At 40.4% G+C, this 26,983-nt stretch overlaps 2 protein-coding genes across 4 annotated transcripts; both read right to left on the bottom strand.

Moving 5' to 3' along the window:
• Nucleotides 1-458: 458 nt before the first annotated feature.
• On the bottom strand, nucleotides 459-10,811 carry adam17a (ADAM metallopeptidase domain 17a). Of its 2 annotated transcripts, XM_077620910.1 has the most exons (20): nucleotides 10,565-10,811; nucleotides 10,156-10,288; nucleotides 9,496-9,629; nucleotides 9,248-9,336; nucleotides 8,028-8,211; nucleotides 7,290-7,420; nucleotides 7,114-7,200; nucleotides 6,263-6,388; nucleotides 6,044-6,188; nucleotides 5,828-5,919; nucleotides 5,394-5,546; nucleotides 4,324-4,523; nucleotides 3,855-3,958; nucleotides 3,410-3,544; nucleotides 3,199-3,329; nucleotides 3,046-3,124; nucleotides 2,443-2,531; nucleotides 2,300-2,359; nucleotides 1,871-1,907; nucleotides 459-923 (listed from the first exon to the last, which is right to left on the bottom strand). In XM_077620910.1, the coding sequence occupies exons 1-20, from the start codon at nucleotides 10,668-10,670 to the stop codon at nucleotides 562-564; spliced, it is 2,577 nt and encodes an 858-aa protein (XP_077477036.1). In that variant the 5' UTR covers nucleotides 10,671-10,811; the 3' UTR covers nucleotides 459-561. The 2 variants fall into 2 exon arrangements, with proteins under 2 accessions (XP_077477036.1, XP_077477037.1); XM_077620911.1 differs by lacking the exon at nucleotides 1,871-1,907.
• Nucleotides 10,812-11,630: 819 nt separating this feature from the next.
• LOC144089633 (14-3-3 protein beta/alpha-1-like) lies at nucleotides 11,631-20,044 on the bottom strand. Of its 2 annotated transcripts, none has more exons than XM_077620679.1 (6): nucleotides 19,876-20,044; nucleotides 18,947-19,328; nucleotides 14,642-14,765; nucleotides 14,162-14,325; nucleotides 13,990-14,085; nucleotides 11,631-13,449 (listed from the first exon to the last, which is right to left on the bottom strand). In XM_077620679.1, exons 2-6 carry the CDS (start codon nucleotides 19,238-19,240, stop codon nucleotides 13,375-13,377), a joined length of 753 nt encoding a protein of 250 aa, XP_077476805.1. In that variant the 5' UTR covers nucleotides 19,241-19,328; nucleotides 19,876-20,044; the 3' UTR covers nucleotides 11,631-13,374. The 2 variants fall into 2 exon arrangements, with proteins under 2 accessions (XP_077476805.1, XP_077476806.1); XM_077620680.1 differs by having other exon boundaries at nucleotides 19,880-20,034.
• Between the last annotated feature and the right edge of the window lie 6,939 nt (nucleotides 20,045-26,983).

The following is a 26,983-nucleotide window of genomic DNA, read 5'->3' as shown; positions in this document are numbered from 1 at the left end:
ACTCATTGCCCGTCGTCGAAAAATGAACTGGCTGTTAATGCTCATTTTCTAGTGTGGTAGAAGTCCAATCCATTTTACTTGAACATTCAAAACAGATTAGACGTCTACCGCCGTTGATGATGGTACTCGAACGTTTCGTCGAAAGACGTTTGGTAGAACGGACGTTTGGTAGAACGGACGTTTGGTAGAAGGGACATTTGGTAGAACGGACGTTTGGTCGCCGGGTTGTTGCTGTTGAAACCAGCTCTCAAAATTATAATCTTGAGAGAGAAACAGTGAGTTTAATATCTAAATATCTAATATCAAAATATCAACAGTAAACTCTGTCATAATTTGACAGCGAGCGAACCCGGCGACCAAACGTCCGTTCTACCAAATGTCTGTTCTACCAAACGTCCGGGGACCAAACGTCCGGTCACGGTTGAGGACGGTCAATGAGTTAAAATGCACGTCACCAAAATGGTCAAATGGCTTTTCATTTAAAAATAAACAAAAGAAAAAACATCCGTGTGAATATAAATTGAAGTTAATGGTTGGACTCAGCACTCTGTCTCTTTGGAGTCAAAGCACTCCTGGCGCTTGAGGCGCCGCCTCTCCCGAGCCGACGGGCTCTGATCGCTCCCGTCCTCGGAGGAGGATCTCATAGCCGACGAGTAGGCTCCTGCGATTGGGTAAACGCCGCCCGCCAGGGTCGGCTCCTCTGCCGGGTGAGAGTCGCTGCCGTTGTCCTCCTGGATGGTGGCCATCCGCAGCCCGCCGACGCTGTCCGGCGTGGGCACGTAGCTCGGGCCGGGTGTCGGATTTGAGACGGCGGCGGTCGAGAGCGGGTGCTGTGAAAATGGCGCGGTCGGGCCGGCGGAGGAGAAAGAGGGGGGCTTGACGATCCGCATGGACGCCGACTCCATGTTGTTCAGGATTTCTTGCTGGGGAAATGAAAAAGATGCTTGTGGGATTTGTTCCATATGGACTCAGAATCACTTTAAAAGGTATTAAAGTTCAATTTCCACCAAGCCAAATAATTTGCTTTAAATCTAAGGCTTTTGTTGCCAGGATTGTAACGGGTCACAAATTCATGACCCTCTGAATTTCTATTTCACTTGCTGAGCAAAATTGTCTTAATTTCTGAAAACTATTCACTTTATATGACTTGTCATAACATAATGATCTTGGTATAATTGGAAATAATGCTTCCATGCAGATTCTAATCACATACTTGCTTAGTAAAAGTCAACTTCTTGGTGGAAACATTTTGATAATATAATAAAATTAAAACGAATAAAAACAGAAATGCACTCATGTTTTGCTCATTTCACTTTGATACCCTTTTACATTGACAGTTTTTTAAATAGTGCATTTTTATTTTTAAACTAGCCTTTCACAAATGAGAGCAGATAAATGTCCAATGTTTCAGCTATATTGTTGAAACTGTATTAGATAGAGCTCAATGAGGAATATCTAACTTCCCCGTCCCTCCAAAACAACCAATTTTTGAACACTGCAAAAAAAAAAAAAAAACAACTAAAATCAGAAGGGGTCAAGACAAAAGTTGTTAAAAAAATTTAAAACTACCCTGCTCTGCTAACGATAGATGCAAACTGAAAATGTGGACACACACACACACTGCATCCGATTTCACAGATGACAACAATTCTGTTTGAATACTCCAAAGATGCAATCTTGCATTCTTGAGGTAATTTCTGATCGAATGCCATGCGAGACGATCATGAAGTGACTTTGTGGGTGATCAGCAATTACGTCAAGGAGTAAAGGAGTGCGGGAGTATCCCAAACGTGGGCCCACAGACCATGCATCGTGTCATCATCATGAACTGGATGGCAACGCGACACCAAGTCATGAGACACGCACTCACCTACGACTGGCGCTCTACTACAAACCTCCAGCGTCTGCTGCAGTTCCAGTAAAAAAAAAGCCATGAGTGATCCCCAAAAAAAGGGGGTCATTTACAGCCCACACGGACAGAGAGCCCTGCAGCTAATAAATTACAGCGAGGCTATGATGTCCTCAACCTACGTTACCAAAACTTGGTCGTAACAATGACTCCCTGTAATCTAGGCATGCTCCAGACTCGGGCAAAAAAAAAAAAAAATGACGATCTGAAATCTTTTTCAGTTGTCTATCTTGCAACTTAAAGCATATATAGATAATACCATAAAGATCATACACCTGCGTTTCGTGCCTGGTTGACTGGTTGAACTAAACTGCTTCACACTCAGCTCATTATCCTTCAAAAATTGAATTTTAAAATGCACACAGAGCATGTAAGCAATCCTATACTTACATTCATTGGGCGACACAGCGACATTGTGTTCTCCTCATATTGCTGGTCGAGTCTTTTGTCCTTTAAGGGAACAGAAACATGATGAGGTCAAACATGTCAAAGAAGTACAAGTCGTGCAAGTAAATATATTGTGAGGTTCTTACCACACAGTGAACCAGAATACTGAGAGGAATCCAAAAGATGAGTGAGAACACCACAACAGAACCCACAATATTATCTGCCAGGAACTTCCCTAATGAAGGGACATGAACACAAAAGATGATAAAAAATGATTCATGCTTTCATTGTTAAGGTCCAATTTCGTACATTTTGGGAAAGGGCATCTTGACGTCACATTAGCCTGCTAGCATTTGGGCGATTACATTCGTGAATCACGAATGTAATCACCCAAATGCCTAAACGACCACACACACACAGCAGATTTAGACAGCTCTCACCCGATTTCACCGCTTTTCTTCTATTTGCACAGTAAAGTAAAAAGGAATGTATTAAGAAATATTAAAATGTAATTAAAAAAAGATAGAAGGGCTGTAAAACACGAAAAACCTAAGCGTGGAAAGAGCTACTGTCACTGGCTACCGCGTGAACGGCGCCATCATGGGGAAAGGAGGAAAAAAAAGTTTGGATTTTTTTGGTGCGCGCCATATGATTGCTGCTGCGCGGAGAAGAGAGTAGTGCGCAATTGCGCACGCGCGCAGCTTAGAGGGAACATTGTTTGTGATCAAAAATATTAGCATGACACTTACCAAATGTATTAATATCCAGTTTGTCAATAAAGTCCCAGAGACGCTCAATAACATCCTGCACCTGCTTCATACACTTTCCCTGCAAAAACATCAGCACCATCAACAAACTGGAACGTGACAGTATCTCATCTTGCCTGCAGTTCCCGCACTTACGTTCCCGTCGCAAAAGCCCACAGTGCAAGGTTTCCCTTTACGTAGGTAAAGGAAGCTGCCATTGGACAAGATGAATGGCGAGCAGGTGCCATCTGGACCCCGGCAGCAGACTTTGCAGGAATTCTCTATTGCTGCATATGTAAAGAGTGGAAGATTTTTGTTCACACTGGATCAGAAAAGACAGAAAAGAGGTTTGTTCTGTGCGTTTTACAATTGCAGGCACAGGAATGAAGGTTCTGCACAGCCTCGCAGAATGGATTGCAGTCGCCGTTGCGACACCGGCCGTTGTCAACGCAAATTGTGTTGTCCATAGCGTTCGCAGGTGGAGGACACTCACTGCTGTTGCCTTGAAAAAAAAATCAGGGTCATTAATCTCAAGTGTTGGTTCTTTTAACCCAGGGGTGTTATACCAATCCCAAACGGGCCAAGAGGGTCCTGGATTTTGTTCCAACCAATACAGAGCAGACAGTTTACCCAATGAATTTTCTGCTGAAATCAACCGATTACACTCAGATTGGTGAAAATGTGTCCTCTTCATCAATTGGAAGGAAAATTCACACCCATTTGGCCCTTTATAGAATTGGTTGATCACCAGTGTTACAAAGCCACGTTGGTACATTTGTTTGAAAGAGGCCTGCAGGTGGCGCTATACTAACCTGTGCAAGCGGCATCGCCCTTACAGGTAGCAGTAATGCTCTCTTGGCACGTTTTTCCTGCAACCTCAAACTTGCAGTTTCTACAGCAAGGGCTATTTCGGTCACTGTGGGAGAAAAGTCCAGGTGTGAGATTTGAGAAGTTGAATGTGCAAATGTATGCCTTTGTAGAGCACTTAATGAAATAGCATTACATTAATTTTTTTTTTTTAAAAAGAATCATTAAATAAATAGAATTCAACTTGAGAATGTTAACAGGAGATAGAACCAGAGTTTATTTTTGTTTTTATTCATTCAAAATTCAACAAATGAGCCAATATCAAAGGAAATTATATGTACATTATCTCTATTGTGACATTTAATAAAATTATATTTTTTATATTGTATTTTTTTATTTGGCAAAATTATCACATGCCCTCTAAAAGGTTAAATGAAGAGTGCAATTATTTTTGGTCTGTGTGAGACTTCATACCTGCACTGGGAACTCGATTTGAACTTGCAGGTCGATGTGCAGCAAAGATCGTCATTGAGGTGCAGCAAGCCGGGGTCACAGTCCTCGCCTTCCTCTACTCGGGAGTTTCCACACACCTTGCTGTTTTTTTCCTTGAAGCACACATGTGCCTTATGACGCAGCGTCATTCCGATGGAGATCTTGCTGCAGATGGAGAAACGCTGAAAAAGTTGGATGGGTTAAATCTGATCTGCAATAAGAATCATTTTCTAAATCAATTCATCTACTTTTAAAAAGCATACGCAAAAAAATGCTTAAAGTTTGTGTGTAAAAAAAGTATTAAAAATATTACTGTTGAAGCCAAAGTTCAGGCCAGTTTGCTGTTACTGCATACACGACTTTAATGGAAGGTGCTCAGCTGAAACTGGCTTTCACACTATTATTTTGCATAATCAACTCAACACTATCAGCAGCATCAAATTAAGTCATTTCTGTCGCCCAAATTTTGACTTGAATTTCCGCAAGCCTTCTGGCAAATTGATAAGTCGCCTACATCAATATGTGAAGTTCAGTGGTTCACAGAAAAAAATATTTGTGTATTCCTTGAACTTTTTGAGGAATAAAATATAGTAGAGCAGGGGTGTCAGACTCGGGTTGGTTCGCGGGCCGCTTTAACGTCAACTTGATTTCACGTGGGCCGGACCATTTTAGATATATTTAGATTTTTTTATATAAATGGATTAAAAGAACTGGATTAAAAGCCCTAAATATTCAATTTTTTATAGATCTAAAACAATGTTTGTTTTAGCTTTTTTAATATATTTTTAGATTTTACAAAATGATTTTTGAACTAAAAACACAGAAAAAAATTATTAAAAAATTACAATTATTGATTTAAAAAGGGGGAAAATCAGGAAATGTAATATACATCTACACTCTTCATTTTAACTTGATCCTGAAACAGAAAGTCGGCACTCATGATTTACTTTCCCGGGCCACACAAAATGATGCGGCGGGCCAGATTTGGCCCCCGGGCCGCCACTTTGACACATGTGGATTAGGAGGAAAGAAAAGGAGGTTGAGGTGTCAACCTTGTTGTTGGGATGGTCTCCGCTCACAGCAATTGGGTACATGACAAATTTCCCTCCCTGGTCATCACTGGGAGCACAATATGGAATGTTGTCCGGATCGTGTTCAGCTCCAAAGTTGTGACCCAGTTCATGAGTGGTCACCAAATCGGCCTCCTGATAACAACAACAATCATCCAAGTGAGTTCATTGTAAAAAAAAAAAAAAAAAAAGAATTAAAAAAAAGCTTACAAATTGAAAAGCTTCCTAATTAATCTCAGTTGAACTAAATTTATTTACGATGCTCAATGTTTGTCAATCCTTAATTTCTGACTTACCATGAATATTGTAATAATATTCATATATTATAGACCAGCGGTCTGGTGAACGAGTGATTAGCACGTTGGCTTCACAGTTCCGAGGATAAGTGGTACAGAAAATGAATGCATATTATAGACCTTTGTGAGGATAGTTTTGCCGTAATTCTTGGTGCTGGTCAAGCCTGTGTTGAGGTAACTGGGCTTCTTGGTAGACCGGGATGGATAATAAGCTGGAAAAGCAAACAAGAGAAGTGTTTGCCCCGCACACAGAGGTCACAAAAAATGGGTAAAATATGCCAAACATGAGCCTATGTTTAGATCGTGGGCTTCTGAAAACAGGGCCATTGTACGTACGTTTTGGGCAGAGGCCGCCAAGAGCATGCGCTTTTGAGGGAGCCACGTAGGCCAAGCCCAGGGTACCCTCGTCAAAATCCTGGTAGGTGAACAGGTGGGCCAGGCACACAACCGATGCGTTGTCAGCTATGTCCGAGCTGAATTGCTGGAGACAAATGAAAAGTTAATATACCAGAATTTGATGTACTGATGTGCTGGATAGTGTTGTTTCCCATTTACCTCCAGAAGTTTCTTCACATTCCAAACTTCCTTCCCTTTCTCTGGGCTGTTCTTCATATTGTAGTGGACCCAGTTGGTGCCAGGGCGGCCAGTAGGAGGCTTAGTGGGCTCCTTGTGGATGATCATCTGGCAGTGACAATATTTCCATATAATAACATTTTTTTATATTGCTTCAAAACATGCCGATGTATATTAGAGGGCAAAAAAATCAGACACGACTTGTCAATAAATGACATAATAATTTTATACCGTAGTACGTTTATCACAGTTAATAGCTTCCAAGACCTTCCGCAGAATGTGAATAACCATGATGTAGATTGTGTCTATTTAATATTGTTTTCACATTTAAACTCTTCTGTACTATTATTTAGCCACTGTATCTAATGTCCAGTGAAATACTCCACAATAATGACTTGCCGTTTTTCCCTCCATTTCACGTTTGTATTATTGTTCCTACACTGTAAACTTTTCATATACATTTGACGATCCAAGCCACAATTTGGTGAAACAGAGATAGTTGATCTGCAAAATGGCAAGGTGTTATTACTGTAAACTATAATCTATCAAAATACCCTTGGCGTAATAGTACTCAAGAGTTCTTCACATTGAGGGTAAACCAGAGTATAACTTAGTGTGGCTGAATAATGAATGCATATCTTTTGAGTGAGAACAGTCTAGTCACAGTACAATAAACACTGTGTCCATTCATTTGTAATGCCAGTGGAACAAACTCAATGAGCCGGAAACAAAAGCTTCCAGTTCCTCTTAAACATGTATGTTTAAAGGAAGGCACTATTTTAATCACTTCCTGCAGCGGCACAGCAAAAAAAAGGTGAGGATTCCTTGCAAACCTGTTGTATTTGCACTCCGTAGCCTTTGAATTCATCATTCCATGTCGTATTTCGATAAATGTCGTCGACCCGATCGATGAGCTCAATCTAAACATACAGAGTTAGAGAATAAGAGAATTATTACAAAATGCCAGCAATACATTTTACTAGCTAAAGCAGATGATGTAAGTTCTCACCAGGTAATTAAGTGTGACGCTCTCTTGTCCGCGTCCCATGTATGTAAAGAAGCGGTAATCTGCGACCAGCAACAGTGGGCAGGTATTTTTATTGTGGTCGTGGGTCTGCCGCTTTTCTCTGTGATGAGAATCTTTAAAAAAAGGGAGCAATTTGGTAAAATGAAAAGAAAACAAGCTGTGTGCACTATACTCTTGTCACAATACTAACATTTTCAATTCAAAACTCCCCAAAAAATACTCCATACCATTTTTTTTTTAAATCGCACCAATAAAAAAAATAACCATTACTTTTTTATTAGCGTTCTTAATGCAATTGCCGATGACAGACATCCAAACAGAGCTTCCAATTGTCCTTCTGCTTTTAAGTCAAATGAGTTTGTCACTGGCAGAACTCAAATTAGGAGGCTGGCAGTGAATGTAATGTCATTCACTGCCAACTTTGCTATTTCTACTGAACTGGACATTTTATCCAATCAATGGCAATCTATGAGTTAATAAAAACAAAATTCAGCCATTGTCAGTCAGGGGTTTGCTGACAGGGGGAAAATACAGAAGAACCCACCCTTAAAGCAAACAAAAATGTCATATTCCACTACTTCACTCTCAGCTTTTAAGGGACCTCTTCTAGACAGAAAACAATTTGAATGCGTTACACTATCATATTTCACACTGAAAGTGAAATATTGCTCTAGACATTTAATTGCTCCAAAAACAAGAGACAAGTAAAAGCAGACACACCGTTCATCTTGTCTGCCACCTCGGGCCCGTCCCAACCCGCCTCAATGGACTCAGGCAGCAAATCCTGAGCGTGTACGTAACCACATACTTTTGGAGAGGCGATGCGGCTCAGATTCTTGATGTCTTCCGAGCGATACACCAGTAACCTCCCATCATCGACGCTCTCTGTAAACCTCCATAAAGGCTGGCAAAATATTTGAGACATTAACAAATGAGCACGGGTGGGTGAGGCAGGGTTATTTAATCACAAATATCATGAAGTCATGAATACATTCCACAAGTGGTGTACGATATGACAATATATATCATCAAAACAATATGTAATGGCAGTTATTCGCGAGTATTATATTTTACCCACACTGTAATGAATTGAGTAGAAGATATACATGTAAGTAGTACAGTGGTACCTCGACCTACGATCAGCTCTACCTACGATGAAAATTTCGATCGAATAATTCGCCCTAGATACAATCAAAATTTTGAGATGCGACCAAGCCAGGTGTCCATGACATGAGAGGCTGTTTATCATTGTATTGCACTGTCTTTTTTTGCCACATCTCTTTTGTGTATAACAGATATCTACGAGCACTGAACGATTTATTCAGACTAGTTCCTCCTACGCATCGACCAGGAAACGTACAACGCGCATGCGCGGGCAAAAAGAGGGCTTTCTGGGTAATGAAGTATACTCGTGCACACAACACCGATAGCCAATGGCACCCTTTCTCAGAATAAAACTTCATTACCCACAATCAATACGCGGGTAGGCTGTTATTCCTTCCTTAGCCTGTTAGCTCCCACGATCGCTCATTCCAGAGTACTTCTCGTTGGCAAGTGGTCGTGCGTTATCCTATTGTGAGGACATTTGTGTGCATCATTTTCGGAATATTTTGAAGGAAATACAACAACAAACAGTCCATCAATAGCGAACGTGAGGGTGGAGGCGTGGCAAACAGTTAACCCGGCCAGAACGAAGGTAAAAAAATGTAAAACAAAATTAGAATTCAGTTGAGAAATTATTTTTGCAAAAATTCTCTTAACAATGTACAAAATGTATTACAGTTATTGCACTACAGTTGTATAATGTTGATTTATTGCACTAATGAATTTTCCAATAAAATGACAGTTTTTAATGTGATTAAGGTTTTATGAAGGAAAAAAATGACATCAGCAATGCTTGAAATCACAATTAATTCTAAATGCAAGCAAAGTCTCCTTACCTCGACATTGTACTCTGCTTCGTCAGTTAGAATGTGAGCTGAAAACTCATCTCCATCAATGTGCGCATGCACACGAGAATTTTCTTCACCTGAAAACACAAACAGTTTGGGTTTGAAAATATTTTTCCTGTTAAAAACAAAAATCCTCCATCTCTTGCAATAACACAACTTAATTGAAGTATTAATGTGCTCTAATTGAATGGGATACACTCGGTAACGACTCGATATAGATTTTTTTAACAACCCACCAACCACATGCCCCGTGAAGTAGTTCTGACGCCGAATGTTGTAGTTCTCTTCTTTTCCGAGTTGATCCACAAACACGGCTCGGAAGTTGTCAGTGAAAAGATCAGTCTTGGTGGTCAAGTAAAGCTTGAAATGTCTAGAAAGGACACAAAATACACCACAAATTATATCCTAAAACGAGTAGTACATACATTCTTTTGGATGGAATAAATAAGAAATGGTGAAAAACGAGATTTGAGTGCCAAATCCTTTTAAATTAAATTAAATTAGTGTCGTCAAGAGGAGGGGGACTGATTGCTTTGTGATGGAGTGGCTAGCGTGACGGCCTCGCAGTTCTGGAGTTGTGGGTTTGATCCCAGGTGGGTCCTCACTGCGTGGAGTTTGCATGTTCTCCCCAGGCTTGCGTTGGTTTTCTCCGGGTACTCCGGTTTCCTCCCACATCCCAAAAACATGGAGGGTAGTCTGGTTGAAAACTCGAACTTGCCCACCAGTATGTGTGCACGTGATTGGTTGTCCGTCTGCTCGTGCCCTGCGATTGGCTGGCCACCGATTCAGTGTTCCCTGCCTGGTGCCCGTAGTGAGCTGGAATAGGCTCCAGCACCCCCCGCGAGCCTTGTGGGGACAAGCGGGTCAGAAAATGAATGAATGATTGCTTCGTGTACCTCTGTAAGGCTCTGAAGCTGACTAAGCGTTCGAATTGCGATGGGGTGTGCAGGTCCCTCTTCCTCACAGAGTGCAACTGGAGGTCTGACACCGATAGAACCTCAAAATCAGCCAATATGGAGTGAAGGGCATCTGTAAGGCAAACAGCGGGACCAGTCAAGAAAAAAAACTAGAAACGGTATGACTTTATTTATTGGGAAAACAGAAGATTTTCTTGTCTAGATCAACCAAAAGCACAACTTTCATAGCAGACACTCGTCCGATTTAGCAAATGGCACAAAACTAATATATTACAAACAAACGATATTAAGGCATGCGTATGAAAAAGAACATTAAGTTATTGCATTATTTTGCAGTTCTTTACGGAAATATAGAATAGTAAACCACGAGGAAACGAGCAATATTTACCAATTCCGGTGTTAGCTTCGCTGTTTTCTTCCTCCGCAATTCTTGGTTTAAAAGCACCGCTCAAGCCTAAATGAGCCAGAAACCCCCATAAAAACACGCTCCACATGGTGAAACGTCGCCAACGATCAATATTAAAACGTCCCTAACATTGATCGCGGTCAAGCGAACCGCTATTTCTTTTCCGTAGTCAAGCCAGCTGCGCTTCAATTTCCGTTGCCCTCTTCCTTCAGGTTTTACGGCAAAGACGCGCACATGAACGTAGAAAAAAAGACGATTACGTCACCGCCGAATCCCAGTCAAGCGCTTCTACTCCCTCTCATTCTTAATTGCAATTAAATTAAATGTAAAGATGCCATATTGACAAATAAACGTCACTCTTTAAATAAATAAAATTACGCCATTGTTTTTTTCACTTCTTTGAAGGAAATCCCAGCGATGACGTCATCATGCCGTTCCAGCACAGCGTGAAAAACGCGTTCTATAAACACAACGTTATCACCTATCTTTCATGTAAATTTGGTGTCAATAGGTCAAATGCCTTTAGAGCTATTGAAGAAATTAGGTGCTAATAACAGTAATAAATTAATCATTAATAGTGTGTTGTTGAAAAACTAAAAGGTGTTCGATAAACAAAAGGTAATCACTTATCTTTTCTGTAAATTTGTCAATAGTACATCAAATTGCTTTGGAGCTATTGAACAAAAGAGGTGATAATGACAGTAATAAATTCCAAAGTAATTAAATGGACTATGTTGTTGAATAGACAGAAGGTAATTACCTATCTTATTCTTTCATCAGCATTCACAGGCAGTCCTCCCAGTTGGAATAAATTGGACATCTATTGTTGTCAATGGCAGACAATGAACTGCTTACCGTAAATTGCCCATGAATGATAAAAAAACAGTAAATTATAATTGATGCCAAGTAGGCAGGATATATATTTCAGGTTGAAATATTAGCTATTTTGATTTTATTTTAGAATAAATGTTAGCTCATCAAAACTGTTAGTCCTGAGGTTGGGGTGGAAAACCAGTCCAAGTGTATTTATTGAGCACACACTAGCGTCAATGGTTTATAAAATGATTTATTCATGTTAACATAGCTGTTACACAGGGATTCAAATGGTTCCACAAGGCTTTAGGGGACTACAATCGAATGAATAGCAAAACAATAGTGGTCCAAATCTCTAATGACAATCACTGGACAGACAAACAGACCACCACCCTCTTTTAGGACGTGTACAAACCTGCATTGAAAAATATTAAACTTGACACTTGAACGTGTGTTACAGCATTTGTTCCCATTCCAGTGTAATATCTCAAGACATGCAATGACAGAATTGTCTTCATCTTCCCATTTAAAAGGTTTTGGTGTGTCAGTCAGCCAAGACCCCCATATTTCCCCCTTCCCAGAACAGACATGCTTTAGTGAAAGAGTGGTATTGTAAAGTGAGGATTCACTCATTGGGCACTATTAAGTATTTGCTGCCAGCATGCATGAAAAACTGGCATTCCCTGCAGCATGAAAACTATCTGAAGTGGAATTTCAGACCCTAACCGTACCACATCATTTTGATTTTTAGACAGCAGGAAATGGAAAACAAGGCTATGTTCACACATCAGAGAATGAAATTAAATTCAGATTTGTTAAATCTGCCATTTTTACTCTACATTATAGGTATACCTTGAAACTTGATTTTCAGCAGGTTTCTTGTCTTTTGATGCCATACACTTCTATCCAATCTACAGTGGTACCTTCACTTACAAATGTCTCTACATACACAACATTAAGCTTGTGAAAAAACGGAATGGGAAAATGTTCTCTAGAGACAAAAGAAATCCAAGTTCCGAAACACAAAATTAAAACAAATTCAAACAGCCTCTTGTAGCATCTTGTTTTTTATTTAGAAATGTCCACAATAAGAGTTACTCTCCCATTGGCTACCATGGCGAGCAGCTCCAGTCACCAGTGGGTTCCTGATTCATCTGCCTTCGACCTTTGTTCGTCATTAGAGTTCTAGCGTTTCTTGAAATGTTCTTAGTGTATTAATGCATTTTCCATAATGGGACCAAGTCTTTCGTGTGAGTTAAAAGAAGTGTGGTTGTTATCAAAGCGTTCTTCAGCAAAGGCAATCGCCGTTGGATGGATTTCAAACAGGAAAAAAATTAAGTTTTAAATGTTATGCTTACATGCGTGTGTTAGAACAAATTACCGCATTGCAATGTAAAATGTATCTTACGAAAAATCTATTTTATGAAACCAGTTATTGAAGGAATTAATTTTGTAAGTACAGGTACCACTGTATAGCTAATTAATATCTATTTACGATTGAGGCTAGGGTTGGATTTGGAGGGGGAAAATGAAATGTAGTTAAGAAATTTCGTCAGGAACCAAAAAAAAAATTCATAACTGACCCATTGTGTGAACATAGCCTAAGTAAGATTATAATCTGGAACGAAATGTTGCGCAGAGGATGAATTTCCATTTGTTGAATGGGACTCGGGTGGGTTTCTGTCTCTAACTTTAGGAAAGAGCGTGAAATCATGTCAAGCGATCAATACTTTTCTACAGCTGTAATTGCACATACTGAAAGGCCGGGACACACACAAACCAAAGGAATGGAGGGCTTTACTTTTACAGGTCATCCTAATCTTTTCTTTTTTCTCTCCAATTTATTTATTATGACAATTTTTTTCAGCAATGAGTTTCATTGGAAGAATGTTGGACTGGAGCAATAAGGAATGACGGATGTGTAAAAAGTTTTTTTTTTTTATCCTTTTGTTGTTTTTGGAGATCAAGGATTTATTCTTTTAGTTCTCAGTTTCGCCGACGTCGCCTCTTTCTCCAGCTTCGCCCTCCTCGCCGGTGGTGTCTGATGTCCATAGCTGAAATAGAGACAAACAAGATACGTGTTTCCAATACAATTCAACACTGACCGAACAGTTTTCAGTTCATGTTAGCTTGAATATTTAAGGTTTACCATCCGGCCAACAATTTGCGTCAACCACATGCTTCATGCACAACAAATTATCCCTTTGTTACGTTGTTCTGGTCATGTACAGATTAGATTGGGACTGTACTTCTACCAAACCAAAATTTAAGACCAACAAATGAATGAAAAATTCCATAGTTAAGATTCATAGTGATAGACGACTAATCCTTTTCAACCGGTAGTAAAAACGGATTCGGTGTCTAATTTCCGTGAATCAGTTAAGTGTTGACACGAATCTCATTATCGAGTCATCGTGTTGTGCGATTACTATTATCAGTCACCACTTCCCAATGGTCTTCATGCCACTGGAAAAAGCGATATTGATTCAATGATGCTCAACTCATGTTAGCAACCATCTCAAAGCAACAAGGAGTGGAACTGGCAGAGCAATTAAAAATGCTCATTTCGTGTAACGTGAGAAGAGGACACTCACTGTCAGATTGTCTCTGAGGAGCTGCATGATGAGGGTACTGTCTTTGTAAGACTCCTCGTTTAATTGGTCGAGCTCAGCAATGGCTTCGTCAAATGCCTGTGAGGAAAAACATGAGAATTTCAATGCGGGACAGATTCAATCAGTGGGCAATAGCAGGAGAATCTGTGCAAACCTTTTTAGCGAGTTCACAGGCTTTTTCTGGAGAGTTGAGGATCTCGTAGAAGAAGACTGAAAAGTTAAGAGCCAGACCCAGGCGGATGGGGTGTGTGGGGTCCATGTGTTCCTTACTGATGTCAAAAGCTTCCTGGTATGCCTGCTGTGAGCTTTCGATTATAGCTAATGAACAAACACAATTCAGATCCAAATTGTAAGCCAGGGTTCAAGAGTCAAATATCACGTAGCATGGAGAACCAATGAATCAAACAGAAAAATGCTGAATGATTCAAGCGTACGTTTACAGACTAGACATTTGTGTTGAAAGCTGACTCAGCTCCCACCCACTACTGTCCTCACTTCTGAAATGAAACCTCATGACTTCATTTCCAGGTCATAGTGAGACATACAACACATTCCTAAATGGAGTGTGAAAATATGAAGCAGGTACTAATCATAATCATTCAAATGTGCGCAACATTCAATGCGGAATACTCACTTGTTTTGTCATCTCCAGATGCAACTTCAGCGAGGTATCTATAGTAGTCCCCCTTCATCTTTAGGTAAAACACTTTGCTCTCTTGTTGTTTGGAGTTTCCAATTAAATAATTATCCAGAAGTGTCTGTGGAGATCAGAAGAAAAAAATGTGGTTAGAGGCAGAGTTCTCGTGGCTGCAGTGAATTTAATAAGTCATGCATGCAACCAACTTTTACAAATGGGAAAAACAAGTTAAAGTACATCCTTTTGGGATGGGTTAACAGTGGAAAGCTAAAGCCCAAGGCTGCAACAAAGCACCATAAGAATTTCAAACCCATCTTTTAACCAGATATCACAAATGAGCACAATTTCAAAGTGTACAGTTCTCTGGATATATGGAAGAAGTAATCGTTCTAATCCAGGTATACGTAAATTAATATCGGCCGACAAAATAGACTAACGATTTGAGATGAACGTAACAAAGTCATTTTTTTATTTCTTGACATTGCTTTATAATGAAAAAAAAGTGCAACATTAAGGCGTCGCCATGTGACTGTCTGCATGAATTAGATTACGTGTAGATTTATTGAAAGATTAAGTAATTCATAAAAATTAAAATACTAAATCATTGAAACCTTGTTTTATATAATGAAATTCTGGCATCCCTGGGAGAATCTTTTTATTTTTTATTCATTAGAAAGAATGCTCTGAGAAAAGCATTTGGACAATTGTTAGGAGAAAAAACAATGTAAACCATTGACTACCCATCCATATAAAGTGGGAAAGTTGGATTACTAGTGAAAAATTAAATAATATTTGAATCTAACAGATGAAAAATAGCTAGAATTGGACACATACCATCATCAAAAACAAACAATTATTTGCTGATCAAACTAGTTATTTTGATAATCCTATTAATTATGGTCGCCTAATTGGAAACGCCAACAAAATTGCTCCGAGCATGGCAGTCCCTCAAATATTACAAGCCAGCCAATGTATAGATAAAAGTACATTGAGGACACAACACAAAAATGCACAGGCATTTACCAATGTAAGGATAACGTCAGTGAAAAGTTACTGAACAATGATAGCTCTGCATTCTTGTTCCAAAGAGTGGGAGGAAAAAAAACAGAAGGAACCTAATACCCTCTGGTTTATAAATAACATATTGCCTAAGTTGGAATATAAAAATCATAACCCACGATTGCCCTCTAGGACACGTCACGGGCCTTTCAATGGGGATTAAAGTGGGGAAAATATGAGTGCAGCTTCAATTAAAGCATAGGCCAGATTAACCATCTGTGAACTGCCACCACGCAACTTCAAACCTAATGAGGGGGAAAAAAGGTTTGGATTCCATGCTTTGGCAGGGGGGGAAAAAGCGTCCTTGTCTGAGCCAAATCCCTCCCAGCAACCACTCCCAAGTCACATCCACAAGCTACCATTGGCTTGGTCAGAACACGCACACGGCTCATGTGCTGAGCATTCCTTTGCCCTGCGAGCTATGCACAATAGACAAGAGGAGGGATGCTCCCTTCACACAAAGCTCTGATTTTAGTCAGCGGCGCCCATAAGAGCCAGCGTAAACAGCATGGCTAGATGAAAAGGTGTGACTAGTAGAGATTCAATTCACTCATTGGAAAAGAATTTGCCTTTCATCATTGATAATTTGATAGGCACTTGGAAAAAAACACATTTACACTAAAATGGGGGGTGTAATTAAACTATATAACTGGCACAGTTGGATAATTGATTACATTAATCCCTCGAATAGACCAGACATGGCCACAATAATAAAAAAATAAAAATAAATCGCCAAGTAGAGTCACCCCTATTGTAACCATTTACCCCTCTTTTTTCTAGTCCTGAGTCGTAGTAGCAAGAGTGGCTTCTGCTCACGAGTTTCAGCGTGAATTTTCACATTTTTATGAATTTATACTTATATATACATATAATTTAACACGTAAAATTATTAATAGCAGTAAAAAAAAATCTGATAATCGAGGGAAGACGTTTGCTCAGTCCTGAGATCAGGAGTTCAATTAGGCCAGCTTGGTTTCATACCACACCCAAAAACATGGGTGATTGATTGAACAGAGCCAATTGTCCTTGAGTGCAAGACATTCTGTATTTCTGTACCCCAAAGCTTACACATCATGAACAACGACAGGCTCCATGCTCCAATGACTGATAAGGATGAGCTGTGTAGAAGCAATGTTACAACTAAAAAAAGCATTGTTGTAATTTTACAAATCGAGCTTACATATCACAACCAGTGGCCAATCACTGCTAGCTAGCCCTCCCAGGAAAAAAAATGGAGTTCCTGAATTACAGCTCTTGAGAGAAGACAGCAGCGGCAAGGTGCTGAGATGACTGCATTTGGACATGGACGTGCTGAAATGACAATCTCCCTTAAAACCTTAATCAATAGACAGACCCCCCTCCAAATCTATGAAATGCTGTTTAGGTTAAGACTGATACACATTCAAAGACAAAAGCAGCAAGCAGTCTGCTTCATATCTTGCGTTCATCCTCCAACAACCAATAGAGTTGTCGGGAGATATATTACCGAAAGTTAGTAGAATGGAAGGCTCGTATAGACGAGCTGAGGCCTGAGGAGACACACCCTTCTGCAACACTCTGTTTGAAACACAAAAGGCTGAGTCACTGGCGGCGGACATGCATGCTGAAAGTGAACTGCCCCCACAGCACCTCTGTGCAGACAGTAGCCCCGGGATATAACTGGAATCTTACAACCGGATCTCTAATCTACTCTCAAGGCAGGATGGAAACAATGTAAAGCACAATCCCCGCTGTTGAGATAGATTAATCAAGAAGTGAAAGCACGCCCCGCCCCCACTAGTCTTCAATCCAAGCTGGGGACTAGTTCAAATGTAGGCCAAAGTCATTAGCTTCAATATGTGGTCCTGCTTAACTAGTGGGAATTGTTTGTGCATGTCAATTATTGCACATGGCTTGTCACATCACCTATCCTCCATCTGCCAGATGAGACGGTGCAGAGACGTAAAAATATTTCTATCAACCACCCCGGGGCCCAAAATCTCCACTGTCATGCCTGGTTGGACTTTAAACCAACCAATGAACAAGCAAAGGATTGTATCCACAAGTGGATTTTTTTGTGACATCATTTCAAATGAGTACCAATGATGCAATAGAAGAAATGTGTGATGAAACCAGAAATTGCAAATTGGACTGTAGTGAGAGACTAGCCTAAATATGGCTTCAAAAAACATGCCCATAAAACACCACTAGGTGACAGCGTCACTCTGCAAACACCTTCCGGTATATTTTTGTTCTTCTGTGTGTGTGTCAGGCGTCTTCAAAGGTGAGTGATTCTCCCTTTTTGTAGTTTTAAGATTCGGTGTTGAAAATATGGAGTACTGAGAATGGGTGGGTGATTTATGATCAAGTTGATAATGACTGTCAGTGGACACATTGAGTGTTGTGATTGCCAGAAGACTGAAGCAGTGAGAGGAAGACTACATCGATCTTTCCAGAAATGGTCCCAAAGAGACTAGGGTAATGGTATTTCAAACCAACCTGGATGGAAATAGCCTCCTTCTTTGAGTGCAATGATTTTTTTATGGGATGGGATTGAGAATAGGCTGACGAAACCTATGCAGGTGAACGTTAGTTCAAATAAATGGCAACATTTATCACTTGGCAAATACAATCTTAGAAGCCAATAACAATAAAGGGGCTGTAACGACCGCCCTGCAACATGAGTTTATTCCAATTACGGAACAACCTTCTGACGAGATATTGCAAGCCTCTTTGTAATTGAGAAGGAATGCAAGTGAATCCTGTTGCTGGGCCAAAGATAAGAACATTCATCTCAGCATATAAAGACAGTGTTACAACATTTTATCATGCCATACTTGCAATTTTAAGTAAAAAGGCAAAACATGTTGGAGCAAAAGTAAGTAATAGCTCAACTATTCCAGGCCAAGCAGCACATTTCCTTTAATCAAGTTTGAACCAGTTCAGAAATGCAGTCATTGTCTACTGCTCACATGAATTTTCACTGCATTTAAACAATTAGATTGCCCATTAAGAGGGAAATAGCACCTACAATTGCTTATTTAATCCATTTAGCTAGTTGTGAGCTGTAAAAATGGGATAAAACTTGATACTTGTGTACCTAATTCTTCAGCCAGTGGGTGTATCTCGATCGCTTATCTGATCTGAAGCAAGGGTTGGGGTGGCGGGGGTCAGTGACAAATAAATCACAAATAGGACTCTGACATGTTAAATTATATATGCCTGGCTCTCTGGTTCTAAGAGGAAAAAAACGTGGTCACGTACCAAAACGTTCTTGCAGATGTCCTGCAGCTCTTTCTCCACTTTCTCCCGATATTCCTTAACCAGCTGGAGCTTCTTCTCGCTGGTGTCAGATTTGGCTTCGATGCTAGAGAGCACCCTCCACGAGGACCTCCGGGCCCCCACCACGTTCTTGTAGGCGACGGACAGCAGGTTCCTCTCCTCGTTCGTCAAGTCGTCGCCCTTCTCCGTGACCACTTTCATGCATTCGGCCATGTCGTCGTAACGCTCGGCTTGTTCTGCCAGCTTGGCCTTCTGGATAAGTTCCACTTTATCCATTTTTTATTTATTTTATGAGTATATATTTGATTGAAGAGCGAGGGATCAGACAACACGGACGGGGCGAGCGACAGTCGGGGACTGTGAACTGGGAGTGGAACAAGGAGTGGCGTTATTACCACAGCAGCGTGACAGGCAGAGAAAATGATCACATTTGGAGCAAATATATAGGGAAAAAAACGCCCCGATCGAAGCGATGGGAATAGTATAGCTACAAATGATTATTTAAGATAATCTAAAAGGTTTTGTGGGAGGATCCCTATCTTTGCGGCAGACAATTGCGCTTTAAAGCGATTACGTAACGACCAATTCACGCTCGGATCCCAGGTGAATGAATTTAACTCGTTCTAAAATTGGATTTCCGAAACCAAAAACGTGCCACTCGAATAGCCGAGCTGAGTCACGTCGGTACCGCAGCCCGCCACAAAGCTGTCTGGGGAGGCTAAGTTAGCTCGAGAGCTAGCAAGGAGAAGCTAAATCTGCAGGCTTAGGCTAACGGGCCACTCCTATCAATGAAAATGTGTCACCCAACCCTCCTTAAAACAAACAGCGACACAATAAATTACACTAGCTACCAAATTGTTATATTAAACGGTTACTGGAACGTATTAAATTAAATAGTCGATGTATCTCACCTACAGAGGTCCGAATTCGCTTCACAAATTGGTTCGATTCGATGGATTGGGCAGAAAGGCAAAGAACAAGCAGGGCAGCTAAACTCCCAATGAAACTGATGACTGCAGAGGGCGGGTCATCTTCTGGTGGCTTTCCAATGGAAAACCGTCATCTCTTTAGATTGACAATTAACTTTAGGAGAGCTGGCCAATAGACGTCGAGCGCGGGGGTGAAGGGTGGGATACCAAGAAGTAGTTCGGCAGACCGGAACGCTGCAGCGGCTGGTCGCACGGGGTTTCCTCCAATTAGCGCAAGGGAGATGACGTCACCGCGTTGCCATGGTGAAATTGGTCCAATCGCTCCCAGCCTTGGCACTAGTACTTCCAGACAGTGGACACGAGAAGCGGGCGTGGCACAGTCACACACGCAAACGTGCAGTTCCAATTTAACCCTGAGAAATGAGCATATATTAGTTTGTATAGGTGATCAAAGTCATTATAAAATAAAAGAATACATATTTTAACACCAATTCAAGGGGTGTTTGCTGTCAATCATATTTTTTTAGGGGAAAAACTTACAGAATGAAGTAGGCCAGAGGAGCATTTACCCGCAATAGGAAAATAACATAAAGGCACACAAGTAGACCAGTCATTTTATTTTATTTATTTATTTCTTGCTTGTACAGACTTGCATTTTTCCTTCCAGTCTAGGGAGTAAGACATACGACATTTTGATTATTTGAAGAGACATTTTTAGTTATAGAGCGTCTTGTCCACAGTAGGCCAGATGGCTAGAAATAGCAATATTAATAGGATGGGAAATCCCACAGCGTCAGCTCTAGATTTGAACCACTCCTGCAGATATTAGTGAACAGTGGGGCCTCTGAAGCCCGTGTTATTAAGTTTCAAAAACAGAATATATGTGAAACCGTTTTTTTTTTTTCCATTGGATTGCTGCGCAGCAATGAAACTAACCCGCTGAGCAATGCAGACACTGCAAAAGAATCCCTAGAAATGGTCTTAACTAAGATGTTTTATTTACAAACATTTATATTTATTTTTGTGTTCATGGCTATTGTGGATACTATGATTATCATATGGAAAGTCAAAACTTATGAGTCATATATTTCAGCATAAGTGTCTCAAAAGTTGCACTGCAATGTGTGATGTCTCTTAAACTTCATCCTAATCATTTCCAACCCACACATGTCAAATCTCTCGCTTTCAATGGCGTCAATGAGCAAAACGGGAGTCGCAATTAACCTAGCCGATAACATTGTCCCATTATACAGGATCATTATAATCAGTATAATATACAAAGATAATTTCAAGACAAGAATCAGCAAGTTTAAAGGTCATCTCATTTTGGTCCACTGTGTATTTTGAAATGTCTTTTTAATATTGCTTGTCCAATTGATTAATGTTTTATGATGCTGACAGTTTAATGAAATTCCCAACATTACTTACGGGAAAGATTATGTCACGTGTAAACAGTTAGCAAATGTAGACCAGTATCCTGGAATAGATTGTTTTATAGGTTCTCATTTATGCTTGCTTTCTATATTATAAAAGCTACTGTTAAGTAGAAAATAAAATTTCTGGAGAAATTGAGATGGTATCTTTGCTGTAATGGGGCATTTCTAGGTCATTTCTTGTTGATATGGGACCATTTTGGGGTCACTTACTATTGATATCAGGTCACTCCTCTCAATGGAATTGACACATATGGCTGTTAATGGCATTGACATATATAAGCATGGTTTTTGTGGGGTTGTGTTCACTGGGAGTTTTTTGTGTGACAGAATGTAGGTTGTGTTTTAGCTTTTTGTGTGGGCCAAATTCACTGATATTTTAAATCTGAGTAGGCCAATGACACTGGGCGGTGGGGCACAGTTGGCCCATGGGCCGTAGTTTGGACACCACTCATTTAAACTACATGCCCTGCCCCTCTCTGAATTGAGAGTGTTCGGTTTGCATGGTAATTACGCTTTGTTTCTTCTGCTACACCGGTCTTACCTTTTAATTAGAGTCAATTAAAACTAACGTATACTCAGCACATTCTAAGACAAAGGCTAAAGAGGCTTTCCCGTGAATAATACACGTCACCCTGCGCCAAGTATGCGTGCCTTGACACACCGACTGAGGTCGTTGTCAATCAACTGATACGCAGCTTCCTCCGCAGTCCCATGCATGCGACGTGGCGTGCTGCAGAGCTGCAGCACAGCTACCGAGGAGCGGCCAAGCATCATTGCGCCAGAATGCAGCCCCTTTTTGAGCCTCCCTCCCTTTCTGACAAATGCTGATGTCCAACAAATGCTTTTATCACTGCATTGTTTGTTTTGTTTTTTCTTCCTGCTGCAGCGGATAAACGCAATGACAATCAATTATTGATGGGCTGTAATTAGCCTTACAGTCGCATTGGCCCGGTCCAGCAAGAGGTCAGTGCTGGGCGGAGGGGGTAGAGACAATCTATTGTTGATGTGGATGCCATTTTACCATCAACCTCAACTTTCATCCATTATATTCAACTTTGATATGTTGCGTTTGTTATTTTTTTCCCTTTCCATAAACGGCTATATATATATATATATATATATATATATATATATATATATATATATATATATATATATATATATACATATATATATAGCCGTTTATGGAAAGGGTAAAAAATAACAAACGCAACATATCAAAGTTGAATATAAATATAATATAATATATATATTTTTTGTGGCGCGAGTGGTTAGCGCGCCGCCTCACAGCTCTGGGGTCCTGGGTTCAAATCCAGATTCAGACCTTTCTATGTGGCGTTTGCTTGTTCTCCCCGGGCCTGCGTGGGTTTCCTCCGGGTACTCCGGTTTCCTCCCACATTCCAAAAAACATGCATGGTAGGCTGATTGGACACTCTAAATTGCCCCTAGGCCTGGAGACAGCTGGGATTAGCTCCAGCACCCCCCGTGACCCTAATGAGGATAAAGCGTTTCTGAAAATGAGATGAGATGAGATGAGAAGTTTATAATGCCAGAAAATAGTCAGTTTCCTTATTCAGGGTTAAAGGTCAAAAGTGGAAGAAAAAAAAAAGACTAAAAATAGTCACTCTACAAAATTATCTTTAAGTGCCAACTTTTGGATTGCTGTTTAAATGTAGCATAAAGCAAATCCACTTAGCAATAAATTGGAACTCAAAAGTTATATAGTATATATAAATTGACAGTTGAGAATGTTCAAATGCTATCTAAAAGACTGAGTTTATTTCACGTGCTGGGTTTGAATTATACTAGTTTTGGGTTCATCTATCTGAGACTGCTTGATCTTGAGTAAAAGTGTGGAGGCAAGAAAACAGCATAGGAGTGTGAAACATCCCACAACGGATGGTGAAAGCTTCTGTGATTCAACCTTTGAGTTCGGCAATGGTGTGGAGGAGGAATTAAGTGTTACACAACATCATTCCCACCCAAAGGTGGGAGACTATCTATTTCTCTAACCACCTATATCTCCATCCTCGTTTTATCTTAATAACCTCTATACCAGGGGTTGGTTCGCGGGCCGTTTTAACGTCAACTTGATTTCACGTGGGCCGGACCATTTTAGATATATTTAGATTTTTTTAAATAAATGGGTTAAAAGAACTGGATTAAAATCCCAGAATATTCAGTTTTGGCCCCCGGGCCGACACTTTGACACATGTGCTCTATACCATTATCAGCATTATTTCTTTTCGGCTTCGAAGATATGTCTCAATCACCAGTATACTCACTGAGGCGCTCAATCACATGCGCGATCCTCCTTTCTTTCATGCGAGCCTCTCCCTTCCTCTTTTTTTAATGGGGTAAAGTGCAAAGGCAAATTTGCTCAAGAATTTGCTCGTCACTCCCCGTGCGTTTAATACGAAAACGTACAATCGTTGCAGCACCAATGAGATCGGTCAACGCTTGAATCTATTTGCTGCACACAGATCAGGCGATGGGCATAATTACGGTGCGACCGTGCACAATAGCGTTACCATGTTGGCTTCTATGAGTCATCTGTGGGCACAGGGAATGTAACATCGGAATACAAAGAACAGTACTTCTCCAAAATGAAGGACTTTTTCTTTTTTACACAGAAACAATACCTGTTTTATATGCAAACATTTCCACTTTGGGAAATAGAATTTGCATATTGCCATGCTTGAAACGGTTTCTTTTTTAAATTTAGTTGATTGATTTTGAGCCGCCTGATAGTGTAGTGGTTAACTCGCCTGATTTCGGGCCAGACAGGCTGATTTTCTGCTGGTGGCGGTATGATTGTGAGATGAATGGTCGCTTGTCTTTCCGTGTGCCCTGGCGACCAGTCCAGGGTAGTCAGCTGGGATAGGCTCCAGAAAACCCCGCAAATCCTTTCTAGGATGCACGGCTGGAAGATGAATGAAAAAAAACAGAATGATTGCTTTTTTTATTTAAAATAACCTAAACCGATCAAAGTTGCCAATTTTTACTTGAAACGCCAGGTTTCATGGATTCCTTTTTTAATGTTCCACTATATCATCAAGTGCAATCCTTCCAATGTGGACCAGCAGGTTGGACCTCTCCCAGTCATGGCCAGGGGGGCTTTTGGCTCCAGAGGCCGAATGTTGATGTCAGCAGGCTGCAGACTCAATTATTCACCAGCATGCCTCATTTCCGATGGATTTATTGACTGACAAGTTTGGAGCATTTTTCCAGTACACAGTTGATGCATTAACATGTTAGGTTATTTCCGTGACTGCTACTGCTCAAAGAAGATTCAATCTAAAAGAAATATTTGATGTTAATAACAATCCCATTTTGGCAGTTGGTCTAAACTGGTTCTGTCAGTTGGTGTGATATTTTAATCCAAGCGGCTTTAGAGGCTGACACCAGCAGAAGGTCACGGCACGTGCTGCCGTCATTCCGCAGCACAACACAGGATTGTGATGGCTGTTACATAATAATATGGGAGGGCAAATGCGACCACTCTGGTAGTTATTTCACTATCTCACTCCTACTTACTGGGGGGGAAAATGAAAAAGTAAATGCATGTCTTCGCCCACACTATTTTGCATTTTACAGCCTGTGTAAAATAGCGTGTAGCATCTCTTAACGTGAGTCTGCCTAACTAATAGCAGCGCTCGCTGTCTTTGGTGGTCTGGCCCCACGTGCCTCCAGGGCACGGGTTGGCACAGAAGATAAAGTTAGCAACAGCGAGATGGCTCATGTGGTCCCGACTAAAAGAGACAGGAGCAGGTAAAAGAGGTCACGCGGGTGAATCAAAGCTATGGCGGTTGGGTGAATGCAAATTGCTTTTACAAATACAGTACAGTGTTGTTATATCAGTGCATACATCACAGAGCAGTTACTTTTATGGCAGCATTGATCAACCGCTGGAGACAAAAGAGGAGGTGATTATGACACTCATAAAGATAACTATGCGAGATTATGTTTATGTCTCCATAACTACCGACAAGGAGTTTTTAAACAGCTTCATTTAATTATTATTGTTTCTTATTCCAGAATGCCAATTGATTCTAAACATTTAAAAAAGTACATACTATTAAATATATTATTATTTGTAAACATTTTTCCTACAAAATAGTTTGAAGCTATCATTTCAAATTGATCATTCATTAAAAAAAGCAAAAAGCCTATCCCAGCTGACTTCGGGCCAGAGGCTGATCGCAGGACACGGGGAGAGGGACAACCATGCACTCACTCATAACTAGGGGTAATTTAGAGTCTCCAATCAGCCTACCACGCATGTTTTTAGACTGTGGGAGGAAACTGAACGCAGGCCTGGGGAGAACATGCAAATTCCACACAGGCGGACCGACCTGGGTTTGAACCCAGGACCCCATAGCTGTGAGGCCGACTCACTCAAGCCACCGAGCCGCCCACACATTTTTCATCCAGATTTGTTTGTATGGTAGTAGTAATAGTGGTAGTGGTAGTATAGTAATAGTATATAGTAGTAGAGGTAGTACGGTAGTATAGTAGTAGTATATAGTAGTAGAGGCAGTATGGTAGTAGTATAGTAGTAGTATAGGTAGTATGGTAGTAGTATAGTAGTAGTATATAGTAGTAGAGGCAGTATGGTAGTAGTAGTAGTAGTGGTAGGATAGTAGTAATAGTAGCAGTAGTAGTGGTAGTATAGTATAGTAGTAGTAGGATAGTAGTAATAGTAGCAGTAGTAGTGGTAGTATAGTATAGTATTAGTAGTAGTAGGATAGTAGTAATAGTAGCAGTAGTAGTGGTAGTATAGTATAGTAGTAGTAGTAGGATAGTAGTAATAGTAGCAGTAGTAGTGGTAGTATAGTATAGTAGTAGTAGGATAGTAGTAATAGTAGCAGTAGTAGTGGTAGTATAGTATAGTAGTAGTAGTAGGATAGTAGTAATAGTAGCAGTAGTAGTGGTAGTATAGTAGTAGTAGTAGTAGGATAGTAGTAATAGTAGCATAGTAGTAGTAGTAGTAGGATAGTAGTAATAGTAGCATAGTAGTAGTATATAGTCGGAGCCTGAAAATGTAAAATGTAATGTTGAGAACCTCATTAAATGTTCTTACATGCCACCCCATTAGTCACACATAATTAAATCAGGCTGTCATTTTCTGTGCTTCTCTTTTTATCATATTCCACTTACATACTGTTCCCTTGGTTCTGTAATGAGACCTTCATTTATTCATCCATCCATTTTCTATACTACCTATGCCTGCTGCAGACTACTATCTAAATTCTCATCCTCATAAATAAGGTGGGCTCGCTAGCCAGCTCCTGCTCCCCTTCCTTCATTTATCTATCCATGAATGCAACATCCACTAAAAGCTTTCACTGACTGGCAAATCGAGTGACAAACCTTTCCTTCTTATAGCGGAATAGCTGAATTTCATATAGTAACTTTTTTTTTAAATTTGACGGAAAGTATTACGTGAAATCTCCTTGCAGTAAAATAAAATCTATATTTGCTACAGGCTTCAAGCCAGGCCTGGTACGAACATCCTGCTGAGTCTCTAAACACAGAAAGGATATCCCTGGAGGAAGTGCCACCTTTTCTACGTCCTGCGACTAACAGGAAGGATTCATTTCCCAAATATGGTGTGAGCTTCCCCTCTACGTATATTTGGTAAAAAAAAACAT

Source organism: Stigmatopora argus, chromosome 15 (genome assembly GCF_051989625.1).
Source record: "Stigmatopora argus isolate UIUO_Sarg chromosome 15, RoL_Sarg_1.0, whole genome shotgun sequence".
Lineage (NCBI taxonomy): Eukaryota > Metazoa > Chordata > Actinopteri > Syngnathiformes > Syngnathidae > Stigmatopora > Stigmatopora argus.
This window is presented reverse-complemented; position numbering and strand designations above follow the sequence as displayed.